This window comes from Oncorhynchus mykiss, chromosome 5 (assembly GCF_013265735.2).
Source record: "Oncorhynchus mykiss isolate Arlee chromosome 5, USDA_OmykA_1.1, whole genome shotgun sequence".
NCBI lineage: Eukaryota > Metazoa > Chordata > Actinopteri > Salmoniformes > Salmonidae > Oncorhynchus > Oncorhynchus mykiss.
This window is the reverse complement of record NC_048569.1, coordinates 64,233,862-64,249,704: the sequence shown is the minus strand read 5'-3', so window position 1 is coordinate 64,249,704 and position 15,843 is coordinate 64,233,862. Positions and strand designations below refer to the sequence as shown.

The 15,843-nt window shown below is 40.6% G+C and overlaps 3 protein-coding genes and 1 pseudogene across 5 annotated transcripts in view; 1 reads left to right on the top strand and 3 right to left on the bottom strand.

Moving 5' to 3' along the window:
- The window catches only part of shc2 (SHC (Src homology 2 domain containing) transforming protein 2), a 28,463-nt gene extending 26,255 nt beyond the window's left edge, over positions 1-2,208 (bottom strand). The window contains exon 1 of one of the 3 annotated variants that reach the window (XM_036978064.1): positions 1,943-2,208. The gene's annotated coding sequence lies outside the window, so the exon portion shown is untranslated. The remainder of the gene's footprint in view (positions 1-1,942) is intronic. The other 2 variants (XM_021603853.2, XM_021603852.2) reach the window with 2 other exon arrangements.
- Positions 2,209-3,421: 1,213 nt separating this feature from the next.
- On the top strand, positions 3,422-6,186 carry LOC110524318 (cyclin-dependent kinases regulatory subunit 1). Its single transcript, XM_021603850.2, has 3 exons — positions 3,422-3,634; positions 4,079-4,206; positions 4,554-6,186. The coding sequence occupies exons 1-3, from the start codon at positions 3,576-3,578 to the stop codon at positions 4,595-4,597; spliced, it is 231 nt and encodes a 76-aa protein (XP_021459525.1). The 5' UTR covers positions 3,422-3,575; the 3' UTR covers positions 4,598-6,186.
- On the bottom strand, positions 4,915-6,552 carry LOC110522985 (annotated as a pseudogene).
- A 6,064-nt stretch (positions 6,553-12,616) lies between these two features.
- The window catches only part of LOC110524317 (C3 and PZP-like alpha-2-macroglobulin domain-containing protein 8), a 52,642-nt gene continuing 49,415 nt past the window's right edge, over positions 12,617-15,843 (bottom strand). The window contains exon 43 of the mRNA XM_036978062.1: positions 12,617-13,534. Coding sequence (XP_036833957.1) covers position 13,534 — 1 coding nt within the window. The 3' untranslated portion in view covers positions 12,617-13,533. The remainder of the gene's footprint in view (positions 13,535-15,843) is intronic.

Below are 15,843 nucleotides of genomic sequence, written 5' to 3'. Positions count from 1 at the left end.
TGGCAGTGATTACAGCTGCAAGTCTTTCGAGGTAAGTCTCTAAGAGCTTTCCACACCTGGATTGTGCAACATTTGCCCATTATTTAAAAAAGGTATCAAGCTCTGTCAAATTGGTTGTTGATCATTGCTAGACAAAAATTGTCAAGGCTTGCAATAGATGTTCAAGTAGAATTAGGTCAAAGCTGTAACTCAGCCACTCAGGAACATTCACTGTCTTCTTGGTAAGCAACTCCAGTGTAGGTTTGGCCTTGTGTTTTAGGTTATTGTTCTGCTGAAAGGTGAATTAATCTCCCAGTGTCTGATGGAAAGCAGACTGAACCAGGTTTTCCTTTAGGATTTTGCCTGTCCTTAGCTCCATTCCGTTTCTTTTTTACCCTGTAAAACTCCCCAGTCCTTAACAATTACAAGCATACCCATAACATGATGTAGCCACCACTATGCTTAAAAATATTAAGAGTGGTATTCAGTAATGTGTTGTATTGGATTTGCCCCAACCATAAAACGTTGTATTCAGGGCAAAAAGTTAATTGCTTTGCCACATTTTTAAAAATATTACTTTAGTGCCTTACTGCAAACAGGATGTTTTAAAGTCACCATTGGCCGCATGGTGAAATCCCTGCACAGTTTCCTTCTTCTCCGGCAACTGAATTAGAAAGAATGCCTGTATCTTTGTAGTGACTGGGTGTATTGATACACCATCCAAATTGTAATTAATAACTCAAAGGGATATTCAATGTCTGCTTTTTAAAAAACGTTTACCCATCTACCAATAAATGACCTTCTTTGCGAGGCATTGGAAAATCTCCCTGGTCTTTGTGGTTGAATCTGTGTTTGAAATGCACTGCTTGACTAAGGGACCTTACATATAATTGTATGTGTGGGGTACAGAGATGAGGTAGTAATTAAAAAAACATGTTAAACACTATTATTGCACACAGAATGTCACGACTTCCGTCGAAGTTGGTCCCTCTCCTTGTTCGGGCGGCGTTTATGCACATTTAAATTCAGGCTGTAACACAACAAAATGTGGGAAAATGCAAGGGGTGTGAATACTTTCTGAAGGTGCTGTAGATTAGAAAGCCAGTGGGCCTAATATAAACTTTGTAAATTTTGAATTAACAGGCTTTTTCAAGAATAATTAGAATGGCCAACATACTCACAGCACACTGTGCAGGACCCGAGTTAGATATGTATTCATGCAATTATTCCACAGTGACCAACATTACAGTACACAAACAACAACTAATGCTTTAAGGTTAGGCTTTGTAGCCAATCATGGGATTTTTTAAATAAAAAACATTTTTTTAACTTTATTTAGGAGAGCATGTTAACATGGATGACCAAATAATTAACTGAATCACCTATTATCTAAGTAGAGGGAAATCAACCAACTAAAACATGCCACCCACTCATCCCAGGCAGAGCAGAACTCCAGGGCTAGCTGCTCATACTGTAATACGCTGTAAAAACAGGTTAATTTTACCTTAAATTGGATAAAGCCATCAAAACAACCTGGTGACTTCCTCCAACAACCCAGACTTTGAGATGAAAGACAAACATTTTGTTTTGCCCCACAATATATAATCTTAGTCCGCAGTAGTTCCTCAGAGGGCATAGTCTTGTTACTGCTCATGACATGGAGACATGGTTCAAAATAATTCAAATATGTCACTATTTGAAAAAGCAACACTGGGAACATTTGATTACAATTCAAAAGGTCACATACAAATGTCAAAAAAAGTATTGGTTCATTTGCAAAGGCCAACATTTGCGGAGGTGGAAGTTGAAAAGGCTTAGCACACCATAAAATTGATTGTGCAAGGCAACAATTAAACGCACTAGATTTAAAGAGTGTGTACGCTCAGAGATAAAATAGCAAAGAAATACAATACACAGTACATGCAGTAAACACAGGAATTATGAGAGGCAGCAATAGACTCACCTATATCTCAGACATTTGGAGAGCAGAGTGAAGATGCCCTGACTTGAACAATAACCCAGAAACCTAAAACTCCAAAGCAATAAAGGAAGTTCAGAGTATGTGAGAGAGCATAACGGCTTGAGGAGCATAAGACCCTTCTGCAAGTCATAGACTGAATGAACAAACTCGCAATGGCAACAAGCCACAGTTAACACAAGTTACACACAAAAACACATACACACATGCCAACTCCTCGACAACCAATTACATCACTTGGTTGTTTGTGGCATAAGAGAATTGAGAAGTTACTGATAAACCAAATGTCATCAATATGTAGGATGTGACTGATGACTGATAGGAAGAGAAGCATCAGACCATACTACTAACTAGGTCTACCACTTCCATGATAAGTGGGAGGAGAGTGAAAACAGACTCCACGATATATCACCAGATTAATATAAATCTATCAAAAAAGTAAGCAGCATTTCAGACCAGACAGGCTTCTTTATAACACATCAACAAAAAAAAAAGTGAATGTAAACTTTTAATACACACTGCAGACACAATGAAAAACTTTTCTGATCGAATTGAATGCATCTGTATCTGTAACATGCAACTCATTTGTTTGCACTGCAATACAAGGAGCTAATATTCACCTGGTTTTCAGCGTGCTGTAACACTGCAATCAGCAGTGGAATAAGGCAGGCTGTGCATGCACTATGTCTCATTAGCAACCATTACAGAGCCCAGAGATGTGATAACAACTTGCAAGCACACTCTCTGAGAACTCAGGCTGTTTCTATGTAACTAATTCACAAGGGAAACTATCATACATGGGGCCTGTGGAAACAGCTGGGTTTCTAAAGTCACAAATCCGCCACTTTTAAAACAGCCCAGGTTTAAACCTGTTGTTACATTGCAGTTATAAAGAAGACAATGTCTTTGTAAGTTCATGTATACTATCTACAATTATTATTATTGTATAGGTGATGAATTTCAAATAGATGATAAAGCACAGAAGTAAAATGACAGTATTTGTTTATACAGCACTCTAACCCTCAAAGGTCACAGGAACAAATGTGGTTCCTTTGACATTTAAGTGTTATTTAGCAACTCAAAATAAACACTGATGGCTAGCTAGCTACATTACGTACACCACAAGAAGAAGTGCTTATGACTTTATGAAAGAGTGTGACTGATGTTATCAGTGGAAAAACTAGGATTCCTTTAGGCAACATTTATGATTGAATATTCATGACATGATTGTAGTACTAAAGAAGCACGCTAAATGGACATGGACTCTATTTCTATAACTAGGTGGCTAGTGTGTCATTATTTCGATTAACAAATCAAAAGAAAAAAACATTATTTCACAGGAAACATTTTTACAAACAACTCTTACAAACAAATCTAACGTTACAACTGTCAACTTCAGAAGATGGTGTCGGGGCGGGGCGCCTCGCACGTCGTTTTGATCCGCGCGCCTTCACCAATCCGGGCGGAGAGAGGGACGGTTTGAGTTCAAAATTTGCCGATAGACTTTGGATGACAACTTGCGCCCATTCCAAGCTAGTTAGCTAAGCTTATTGACACCTTTCTGAAAATACGAAAACGAACCCAGAAGATTGTGTAATATATTTATGTTTGATTAAACATGTCGAAGAAAGAAATTTACTACTCTGACAAGTACACAGATGAAGCATTCGAGTACAGGTAGGTTGACGTTGTAGCTAGCGTAGCAGCTAACATGCTTGCTTTATATGCTAGCGCAGGCAAGTGTATCGTTACACAACCCCCAGGTTGATTAGCTAGCTAGCCAACGTTGGCTGTTGCCAACTTCCTAGCTAGCTTTAGCCGAGAAACAGCCATAATACTTTATTTGGCTAAAATAATAATGATACTTAGCTACTGCTATTAAAATGATATTTGTTTGCTTTTAACTGAAGGCTGTATTCATGTGTTTATTTTGCAGTGAGTAACGTTAACTATCAGGTGACTTGGTTAACGTTCGCTAATAATATCAGCTGGTGTTGCCACATGTCCAAAGTTATTTGGGCTACTGCACTGGTACTAAAGTTACATGTAAATCACAGAGGCCTTTCTATTTAGCTGGTAACTAAATTAATTGGTTGAACTCAATGTCCCTTTCCTACACAGGCATGTTATGCTTCCGAAACAGTTATCCAAGCTGGTGCCCACCTCTCATTTGATGACAGAAGATGAATGGAGGGGTCTGGGGGTGCAGCAGAGCCAGGGCTGGATCCACTACATGATCCACAAGCCAGGTGAGCTATTGACTGATGTTTCATAGAGCAACATCTCAGCATTACTTAATGTTATTTGTTTACTTATGTCATAAGTCTTCTCATGGCTGTTTATGAACAGATTAATCAGGAATTCTTGCTTTTCTGACATCCTCTTTAATACAGTTGAAATGTACTAGCCATATTGTATTGCCTATTACATGACTCTGACACAAACCATTGACCTCTTTTCCCCAATCTCATGTTGTCATGATCACATCCATACAGATGTAAAGCCATTGTTCTGCCATCTGCATATTTGAAAATAACATAGCTATCTCTGGTAGCTTGAAGTGAGTACTGAATAACTTTACTTGTTTTACTTCTAGAGCCGCATATATTGCTTTTCCGAAGACCTCTTCCAAAGGATTGAGTGGAAATCATCTTCCACGTCCCGGAAAACCGCCTCAGTTGAATTGTATGGTCTTTGTTGACTAAACAAGATGTACATCTCTCCATGTGTTTTGGTGTATAGAATAGACCATTTATTTTCAGTTTTTTTAAACTCCTCAAAATATTGGCGGTATGATAGAGGTAGCCCAAGGAGAGTGGAAGGCAGAAGGCTCGGCCCTGACTAAGAGATGGTGAGCAGTTCTGCTTTGATAAGTGGCAACAATATGAAGATGGAATTTCTCTCATGAGACATTACCGAGTTTGAATAACATTTGGTACACTTTTATTGATGTTTACTTGTCAATATATGTTGTATTAATGAGCATAGTGGTCAAATGTAGTTTTTTTTTTTTTTCTTGAACGTGGAACATTTTATTCAAAGAAGAAATGTTTTTATTTTATTTGTTTTTCTGTGTGTGTGTGTGTGTGTATTATCAGACAGTATACGTTTTGACTGACTAGAGTCGCATTTCTGTTCATTCTAAATAGCACTGTTGCTGGATAGTACGTAAATACAATATATTTCTTTACTTTCTGTGTGGAAGTTTGTATATGTTCTTTTCTGTATCTAAACATCCTTAATTTCATATTTTATAATAAGCCAGCACGGCAGTAGAAATGGTTCTCATTTGTCACCTCATCGAGTTGTTTGTTTTGCAGATAAATCCAACATTGGTTAGGCCTAGTCCCATATGATGGAGGAACATGGTTGTGTAGTCAGCTACATTGACCACCAGTGGGGTGACAAACTCTGTGTCTGATGCCCAGAGAGAATGCTGGGGCCCGGGGCTTGTGGACAATCACCTTCTCAGGGTTACGAGTTCCAGGGAAGGCTTTAGAGTGGCATCGTTGGGGAAGCCATGGCAACCTAGCATGGAGAAAGCTGGTTGCCTGGGCAGGTAGACACTTGGATCTGTACTGTTGTATCTACCAGGGCCTGGGGTCTTGGACATGTCCTCTGAGGACCCCCTGGCAAGCTTGGTGGGGACCTGGGGGCCCATGAGAGCAGGAAGACGGTGCTTTTTAGGCGCTGAGTTGCTGCTACAGTAGCGAGTGTGGCAGCACATGGTATAGGATGGGGGTCTGCGCTGGATGTTGCATGGAGGAGCATTCTCAGGGCTATATGCCGCTAGTCCAGGAGTATGGAAAAGCCCTGCGGGTGGAAACGGCTGCAGTTAGCTTTGGCTTTCTAAAAACAAGCAACATTTTGAAATGGAATGCAATAGGTTAATTTAGATAATGCATATTTGTGAAGTACGTTCATGAAGTTTAGATCTAACAGCAGAAGGCAAGGCTTGAGCTGTCACATCCAGCTGTATCTTGTTGCCCTACTTATGTACGTGGCATATGAACTGCCACACTCAACAAGGTCCTTATGTAATTAACACCTCTATCAGGAAAAATCTACATTTTCACATATCCAATAAATAGCGCCCTGAGACTGCAGTCCTCTAGGAGGATGCTTTGGGTCTTTGTCAAATAAAAACATGGTTATACTTGATTTATTACAATGTTATAGGTGCATTAAAATGTGGAATCAGCTCTGAATTAAAAGTGTATTTACCTGAAGTTAGTGGGAACTTACTTGATTATCCTCTCACTTTGCCCAGCGTGGAGTATGCAGTGTTGCCGTCCCTGCCGAAACAGGTGGTTTTTGCATCAATGTAATACTGAGGCTGTCGTCAACACCTTACACTACACAAACAAACAAGAGAAACAATCAAATAACTTGCTGACATACAGTACTGTAGTAAGTTTGCCAGTACCCTAAGGACAGTCACATTTGGCTGATAAGTAGTATACTGTACTGTTGTAGGCTGGTTCACAGCTTGAAAAGTCTTTGGGGTGTCTCCCCTTAGTGGATTTACATTGGCATTACAACGTTCAATATTCCCTTTCATGAGCAACTACTTGGGGTAGTTTTCCATAGACCATTTAGGACTCTTGAATAGAGTAGCATGTCATGTTTAAAGCTTGGGATCTCTTTTGTGACCTCTGTAGTACTCACAATTGTTGCTTATCCTGTCGTGGAAGGAGTAAGCAGGGCTGGTTGGCTTGGTGAAGGCATGGCTGATGAAAGCAACGGTCAGTGACAGCATAATGCCCAGTTCCTGGCCCTGTGGGATAGATATTTTACACAATAGGTTGAGGACCTGTGTCTGCGCGCACACACCAGTTTAAGTATGAACAAAAAGGATTGTCTATTTCACACGTTACATGATATCTGGTGTAGGGACGAATACGCTGCAAAGGTTACCACGAAGACGTGCCTGGGGAAGGAAGCTTGGTGTGGCAATTAAATGCAAGCTTCACATTTTTTTTCTAGCCTGTGGGTTGATGTGTTATGCTCGACCCACTTTGCTTTCAACCAGAAAATGCCAAAACCAGCTCACTTGCTTTTACACTATGATTTGACTATTAGATGTTACATTTTTCACCATATTAAACCAACAGTTAAGTTCACATAACAGGGTTGACCTTAAAATGAGGGACAGACATATGTGAATCACTAATCATATGAAATAAATATTGTTTTGAAATTACTTTCTCAAAGCAGTAATATAACTAGGGCTTTAAAATGATGGTGAACATTTTGAGAAATCTTGGGATTAAGTTGGTTAAAATCTTCCTAGAAGTCACAGAGGGATGTCAAAATGCTGAAGTCTTTATTCATACACGTACACAGCAGAGCTACTGAGAACATTAACACTGAATAAAGCGAGTTCTGGCCAGTCCAAGCTCTGAGAAATGATCAACTCCTCCAGTCAATGTTCCCTCTCAGACATGATGAAATACATTCAATTACTAACTAGCTAAACATGTAACATTTACATGTTATATTAACTCATCTCAGAATACACGAGTGATCTTTATTGAATAAGTACAGTACCGTTTCTTCCATTCAGGAAGCTCATCAAATCAAATTTATTTATATAGCCCTTCGTACATCAGCTGATATCTCAAAGTGCTGTACAGAAACCCAGCCTAAAACCCCAAACATCAAGCAATGCAGGTGTAGAAGCACGGTGGCTAGGAAAAACTCCCTAGAAAGGCCAAAACCTAGGAAGAAACCTAGAGAGGAACCAGGCTATGTGGGGTGGCCAGTCCTCTTCTGGCTGTGCCGGGTGGAGATTATAACAGAACATGGCCAAGATGTTCAAATGTTCATAAATGACCAGCATGGTCGAATAATAATAAGGCAGAACAGTTGAAACTGGAGCAGCAGCACGGTCAGGTGGTCTGGGGACAGCAAGGAGTCATCATGTCAGGTAGTCCTGGGGCATGGTCCTAGGGCTCAGGTCCTCCGAGAGAGAGAAAGAAAGAGAGAATTAGAGAGAGCATATGTGGGGTGGCCAGTCCTCTTCTGGCTGTGCCGGGTGGAGATTATAACAGAACATGGCCAAGATGTTCAAATGTTCATAAATGACCAGCATGGTCGAATAATAATAAGGCAGAATAGTTGAAACTGGAGCAGCAGCACGGCCAGGTGGACTGGGGACAGCAAGGTGTCATCATGTCAGGTAGTCCTGGGGCATGGTCCTAGGGCTCAGGTCCTCCGAGAGAGAGAAAGAAAGAGAGAAGGAGAGAATTAGAGAACGCACACTTAGATTCACACAGGACACCGAATAGGACAGGAGAAGTACTCCAGATATAACAAACTGACCCTAGCCCCCCGACACATAAACTACTGCAGCATAAATACTGGCGGCTGAGACAGGAGGGGTCAGGAGACACTGTGGCCCCATCCGAGGACACCCCCGGACAGGGCCAAACAGGAAGGATATAACCCCACCCACTTTGCCAAAGCACAGCCCTCACACCACTAGAGGGATATCTTCAACCACCAACTTACCATCCTGAGACAAGGCTGAGTATAGCCCACAAAGACCTCCGCCACGGCACAACCCAAGGGGGGGGGGGGGGGGGCGCCAACCCAGACAGGATGACCACATCAGTGAATCAACCCACTCAGGTGACGCACCCCCTCCAGGGACGGCATGAGAGAGCCCCAGTAAGCCAGTGACTCAGCCCCTGTAATAGGGCTAGAGGCAGAGAATCCCAGTGGAAAGAGGGGAACCGGCCAGGCAGAGACAGCAAGGGCGATTCGTTGCTCCAGAGCCTTTCCTTTCACCTTCCCACTCCTGGGCCAGACTACACTCAATCATATGACCCACTGAAGAGATGAGTCTTCAGTAAAGACTTAAAGGTTGAGACCGAGTTTACGTCTCTGACATGGGTAGGCAGACCGTTCCATAAAAATGGAGCTCAATAGGAGAAAGCCCTGCCTCCAGCTGTTTGCTTAGAAATTCTAGGGACAATTAGGAGGCCTGCGTCTTGTGACCGTAGCGTACGTGTAGGTATGTACGGCAGGACCAAATCAGAGAGATAGGTAGGAGCAAGCCCATGTAATGCTTTGTAGGTTAGCAGTAAAACCTTGAAATCAGCCCTTGCTTTGACAGGAAGCCAGTGTAGAGAGGCTAGCACTGGAGTAATATGATCTAATTTTTGGGTTCTAGTCAGGATTCTAGCAGCCGTATTTAGCACTAACTGAAGTTTATTTAGTGCTTTATCTGGGTAGCCAGAAAGTAGAGCATTGCAGTAGTCTAACCTAGAAGTGACAAAAGCATGGATTAATTTTTCTGCATCATTTTTGGACAGAAAGTTTCTGATTTTTGCAATGTTACGTAGATGGAAAAAAGCTGTCCTTGAAATGGTCTTGATATGTTCTTCAAAAGAGAGATCAGGGTCCAGAGTAACGCCGAGGTCCTTCACAGTTTTATTTGAGACGACTGTACAACCATTAAGATTAATTGTCAGATTCAACAGAAGATCTCTTTGTTTCTTGGGATCTAGAACAAGCATCTCTGTTTTGTCCGAGTTTAAAAGTAGAACGTTTGCAGCCATCCACTTCCTTATGTCTGAAACACATGCTTCTAGCAAGGGCAATTTTGGGGCTTCACCATGTTTCATTGAAATGTACAGCTGTGTGCCATCCGCATAGCAGTGAAAGTTAACATTATGTTTTCGAATAACATCCCCAAGAGGTAAAATATATAGTGAAAACAATAGTGGTCCTAAAACGGAACCTTGAGGAACACCGAAATTTACAGTTGATTTGTCAGAGGACAAACCATTCACAGAGACAAACTGATATCTTTCCGACAGATAAGATCTAAACCAGGCCAGAACTTGTCCGTGTAGACCAATTTGGGTTTCCAATCTCTCCAAAATAATGTGATGATCGATGGTATCAAAAGCAGCACTAAGGTCTAACAGCACGAGGACAGATGCAGAGCCTCGGTCCGATGCCATTAAAATGTCATTTACCACCTTCACAAGTGCCGTCTCAGTGCTATGATGGGGTCTAAAACCAGACTGAAGCATTTCGTATACATTGTTTGTCTTCAGGAAGGCAGTGAGTTGCTGCGCAACAGCCTTTTCTAAAATTTTTGAGAGGAATGGAAGATTCGATATAGGCCGATAGTTTTTTTATATTTTCTGGGTCAAGGTTTGGCTTTTTCAAGAGAGGCTTTATTACTGCCACTTTTAGTGAGTTTGGTACACATCCGGTGGATAGAGAGCTTATTATGTTCAACATAGGAGGGCCAAGCACAGGAAGCAGCTCTTTCAGTAGTTTAGTTGGAATAGGGTCCAGTATGCAGCTTGAAGGTTTAGAGGCCATGATTATTTTCATCATTGTGTCAAGAGATATAGTACTAAAACACTTGAGCGTCTCTCTTGATCCTAGGTCCTGGCAGAGTTGTGCAGACTCAGGACAACTGAGCTTTGAAGGAATACGCAGATTTAAAGAGGAGTCCGTAATTTGCTTTCTAATAATCATAATCTTTTCCTCAAAGAAGTTCATGAATTTATCACTGCTAAAGTGAAAGTCATCCTCTCTTGGGGAATGCTGCTTTTTAGTTAGCTTTGCGACAGTATCAAAAAGGAATTTCGGATTGTTCTTATTTTCCTCTATTAAGTTAGAAAAATAGGATGATCGAGCAGCAGTAAGGGCTCTTCGGTACTGCACAGTACTGTCTTTCCAAGCTAGTCGGAAGACTTCCAGTTTGGTGTGGCGCCATTTCCGTTCCAATTTTCTCATCTTTCTCTGCCGGCAATGATGGGGTGGTTTTTCACCTCCCCACAATGGTCAAAGAGATTTACAGTCCTACAAGAAGTCCTACAAAAAAAATCCTACAAATCATTACATAAACTGCTCTATTCAATCAATAAGATGGCATTTGACAATACAGTATGCACAAAAACACAGGTATAGGGAGCATACTACTGTAGATGTGGACACAAACAGGCTCTAGAGATGCTTCATAGCCAGCAGGTCTTCCTCTCTTCTTAGTGAGGTGATCTTCTGTGTCAGATGGATGTCAGCTCTCCACTCAGCAGCAACATCTCCCAAGTCTCCCGAGTTAAATACAGTTGAATACAGTATGGAGCTCGCCTATTCAGAAATGCATACCTTAAAACAGTCTGTGCAGTTAATCACTCCAAAATAAGATCCATTACCATCAAATAGGGCTGGGCGATATGGCCAAAATATCATATCACAATATTTTTCTTGTTTTTTACAGTATGGTGGTATTTTTTGTTTCTAAATCATAAAAGTTCTTAATATGTTTTATGAGTAGTGCATGACCCGAGTATGGCAAGTGTTTTTTATGGGCTTTCTCCATTCTGATTATACTCAAACAAACTAGGACAAAACTGACAGGGAAGTAGTCCAATTTGTAGAACGTTTTATTTATTTAGCACTGTATTAAATTACCTTTATAGGCAGTATAGTAAAATCTATACCGGTATACCTTAAAAGACGATATATCGCCCAGCCCTACATCAAAGACCCATAAAGACCATAAAAAATAGAGCATCTTGTTTAGAAGGGCCTTTAAAATGAACAAATGTTTGATCTCACTCCAATGCTGTCTCCAACTAGTCCATCATCTCAGCCAGTTAAAAAGCAGTCCAGCTCTGCTGGTGCTTAGAAACAATGTCATCACTCGAATGCACTGTCATGTAACACTATCTCCACAGAGCAATCCATGAAACCAAGATCCCCCTCTCCCTCCTTACTATTTCACTCTCGCTGTTCATCGCAGCATGGAGGCAGAATATTACACTTCAACCATGCATGCAGTTGCCAGGGAGATGTTCCATGATATTCAGACTCAGAAACCAGGGTTCCAGCATTGCTTGGTCAGCGAAGTGAGTTTCCCCACTGTACCTTCCCCATTCATACAGCAGACCTCCCACTTGTAATGTAGATATACCATTCACACTTTATATCACAACAGTATCCCTTCGAGACCTGCAAAGGAGTGGAGTGAACAAATATTATCCTTCTTGACATAGCACAGTATATGATACACTGAAAGTGAGAAAGGCAATGCATATTATAACATATGTAATGTGTAATCTGACAGTTTTCCACCACCATTCCTGTAGTTCGATCATACAGTGGGCTCATGACCCATTCAATAACCTCTACATTGAAAAGGCATATCCATGTGCCGTTTTGACCAGGTATTCATTTTAAACAGCAGCAGAAGCACACACTATAGTTGCCAGAAGCTATATTATAACCGAGAACATAAACAAGTGCCTTGTTTAGTGCCAACATTTGCCAACATTAAACATTAACAGGCTCCAACTCTCTCCTGGCTGCTGTTTAGGTAACCTGAATGTGTTGTTAACAGGGGCAAACAAACGGGTTGGTCCAGCTAAACACAGCCATTCCAGAGGTCACGGAGTCACAGCCTTCAAAGCAGAGGGTATTCTGAAAGACCGCAGCGCTTCCTAATAACACAGCTAACTGCTGACAGGATGACAGGAAATTCTCCTCAGACCAACACAACTCCTTAACCACCAGGTCTGCTCCTCGTTTCCTATGTAACATATAGGCCTATACATATAGGGAATAAAATTACTGCTACCTGAGGAGAGACTTACAGTAGCATGTAAAGTTAACTGCAAACAGAGACATGGATTGTATACAAAGTTTATTCTCTTGTTTTTCAAAAGCAGCTGTATTGAAAATGGATGTGGGGTTACATTGGTTTAAATGGTAAATGTACCATAGTTCCAAACCTTTATTCTTGTTTTAGGATATCAATAATCAAAATTTAACAAAACAAAATAGCTTATGTACTGTACAATCAAATCCCTGTCTGTTCAACAGTGAGGTGACAGCTATACCCAAATAGGACTTATTATGTGGAGATATTGGTAGCTTGGTAAAAATGTTTAGAAGGATTGAGCTTATCTTAATCCTCCAGTTTTAAGCTGCAGAAATTCCGTCTCTAGTAGGTTAACACACCAAATAAGTACATAAAGATATCCACTGTACACCTCAGTGTTCGACCTAAGGCTTCCTCAGAATAAGAAAAATAGGTCCATGACATCTTGACATATTTTTGATGAATTAAATGAAGACATTGGTGTAGGTGACAGGACAAAAAGGCAATAGGGGGAGGCATTGGAACAAATAAACCAAAAAAGCACTAGCTACAAATAAATACCACAGATAGAAAAAACAACAAAAAACATTTGTTTTAACTCAGGTGTAATTACACCTCCATCTAGAGGTTACAGAAAAACAATGTAAAGGCACTACAGTGAATATCAAAGACGCTATGGTGTCTACTGTTGAATAAGAGACTGGAGATATAAAAGAGAGAAATACAGAGGGCTGGAGGGGGACTAGCATAGTAACACACACACACACGCACACACACGCACACACGTAGTCCTTTAGTCATTCATATGCGCGCACACACACATCCCACCATCTCTTCCTTTCAGGATGGGCAGTCCCCTCTTTTCCTTCTCTCTCCACCCACTCTAACATATTAACAAACAATGTACAATTTGGAGATCTGGCTGGTGATGCAGTCAGGGGAAGTTTCTGTGGAGGAGAGGAGAACAGTACACTGAATAAGATCTCTGACGATGTTCATTGCAATTTGATACAAAGGTATACAAAGGTATTTTAATAAATTATTTGGTGACATGAATATGTTTAGTATAATTTTATCTAAAAAGGATAACTTTTTAAATGTTTATGAAATTCACTTAGGAGGATGGTCCTCCCTTTCCTCCTCTGAGGAGGAAATAAAATAGATTAATTAAAATAGCCAATTTGGGTGAAATCAGCCCAATTTTGCTGAGATAAAATTATATTTCAACAGGATAATGTTGTAGGAATGCTAATCTTACCTGTTTTCTAACTACAGAAATATCTATATGCTATCTTTGATGTAGAGCAGTGGAGGCTCCTCAGAGGAGGAAAGGGAGGACCATCCTCCTAAGTGAATTTCATAAACATTTAAAAAGTTATCCTTTTTAGATAAAATTATACTAAACATATTCATGTCACCAAATAATTTATTAAAATACAATGTTTTGCAATGAAGGTCTACAGTAGCCACTACAGCATTCTGTAGGGTAGCACCTTTGTGTATCCGGAGGACAGCTAGCTTCCGTTCTCCTCTGGGTAAATTGACTTCAAAACAAAACCTAGGAGGCTCATGGTTCTCACCCCCTTCCATAGACTTACACAATAATTATGACAACTTCTGGAGGACGTCCTCCAACCTATCAGAGCTCTTGCAGCATGAACTGACATGTTGTCCACCCAATCAAAGTATCAAAGTTTGAATCTAGTACTGAAAGCATAAGCTACAGCTATACTACACTGAAGTGCCTAAAATGTGGTGACTAGTTGACTTAAAAAGAGAAAAAGAAGAAGAGAGAGAAGCAAGAGAGAGAGGGGTAATTAAAAATAAATCACTTTCAGTTTAACTTACTTAGCTAGCAAATGCAGCCTACTCAAACAGCCTGCTCAAACAGAGGGATGGCATGTTAGCTATGACTATCCAACACAACACTGGGACTCTTCCAAGTCAAGGTAAGCTTTTGGTTTTACTAATTTATTGCCTCCGGGGCCCGCAGGTGTAAGTGCTCAACTGCTTACTGACTGTACACTGTAACGTTACTGCATGATTGTAGCGGGTTTACTAACACGTTAGTTATATTAGCTATGTTAGTTCTATTAGCTATGTACTATGACTTTACTTTAGCTAATATGGTGACAATGATGTAGGTTGTGTGTAGCGGTTATGATATGCTTGGATAGGTTTTTTTGTCTGGCCACATATATCTGATATGTTGTGCATTGAAGTCCATAAGTGAAGTGAAAAGGTGAGAGGAGGAGAGCGCATAGATGCTAGAATGAATATAACATGGCTGCTATGAAAGTGAACTGTGTTTACGCATGATCAGGGGTGTATTCCGTTGAAAACCTTTTCTTAAACGGAAGAAAACAGAACAGGGATTAACATACCTGAATTTGTCCAATAAAAAACTTGTTTGCAACTTAATGATTACACCCCAGATCAGCTAGATGCAGGCAAGAGTGTGCAAGGCAGCATTGAATGTGTCACTGTCTGTCTATGTGTCACTGTCTGTCACCTCAAATGTTTCTATAGACCTGTGTGCACCTACATTGTAAACGTTTCTTTCATAAGCTTGGTTGTAGCAACCTCATGATGGTTAAAGGGAAAATGTGAGTATCAGGTAGTAGCCTAAACCTATCGCTGTTTCATTCAACTGGGTGAATGGAATATGAATGACAGGCATCCAATATGCGGCAATAGAAATAAGGCCAATCGTCATGACTCATCTTAAAAGGCACTGACTGCCACTGATACCATCTATTGCATCTTGCCTATGCCGCTTGGCCATCGCTCATCCATATATTTACATGTACATATTCTTATTCCATCCCTTTACATTGTGTGTATAAGGTATTTTATTTATTTTTTATTTAACCTTTATTTAACTAGGCAAGTCAGTTAAGTTAAGAACAGTGGGTTAACTGCCTTGTTCAGGGGCAGAACGACAGATTTTTACCTTGTCAGCTCGGGCATTCCATCCAGCAACCTTTCGGTTACTGGCCCAACGCTCTAACCACTAGGCTACCTGCCACCCCAAAGGTAGTTGTTGTGGAATTGTTAGATTACTTGTTAGATATTATTGCCCTGTCAGAACTAGAAGCACAAGAATTTCACTACACTCGCATTAACATCTGCTAACCATGTGTATGTGACCAATAACATTTGATTTGACGTAGAGGTATCTGAATACACTTTGTTATTACAGAGGAAATAGACTGAAACAGGTTTGAAGGTACAAAGTCACAGTTGAGTTAATTTC

Excerpts from the sequence above, each read along its gene's own strand:
- LOC110524318 (XM_021603850.2), top strand. The coding sequence starts at position 3,576 with ATGTCGAAGAAAGAAATTTACTACTCTGACAAGTACACAGATGAAGCA. Across the intron at positions 3,635-4,078 it reads GATGAAGCATTCGAGTACAG|GCATGTTATGCTTCCGAAAC; the intron begins GTAGGTTGACGT and ends TTTCCTACACAG. Across the intron at positions 4,207-4,553 it reads CTACATGATCCACAAGCCAG|AGCCGCATATATTGCTTTTC; the intron begins GTGAGCTATTGA and ends TTTTACTTCTAG.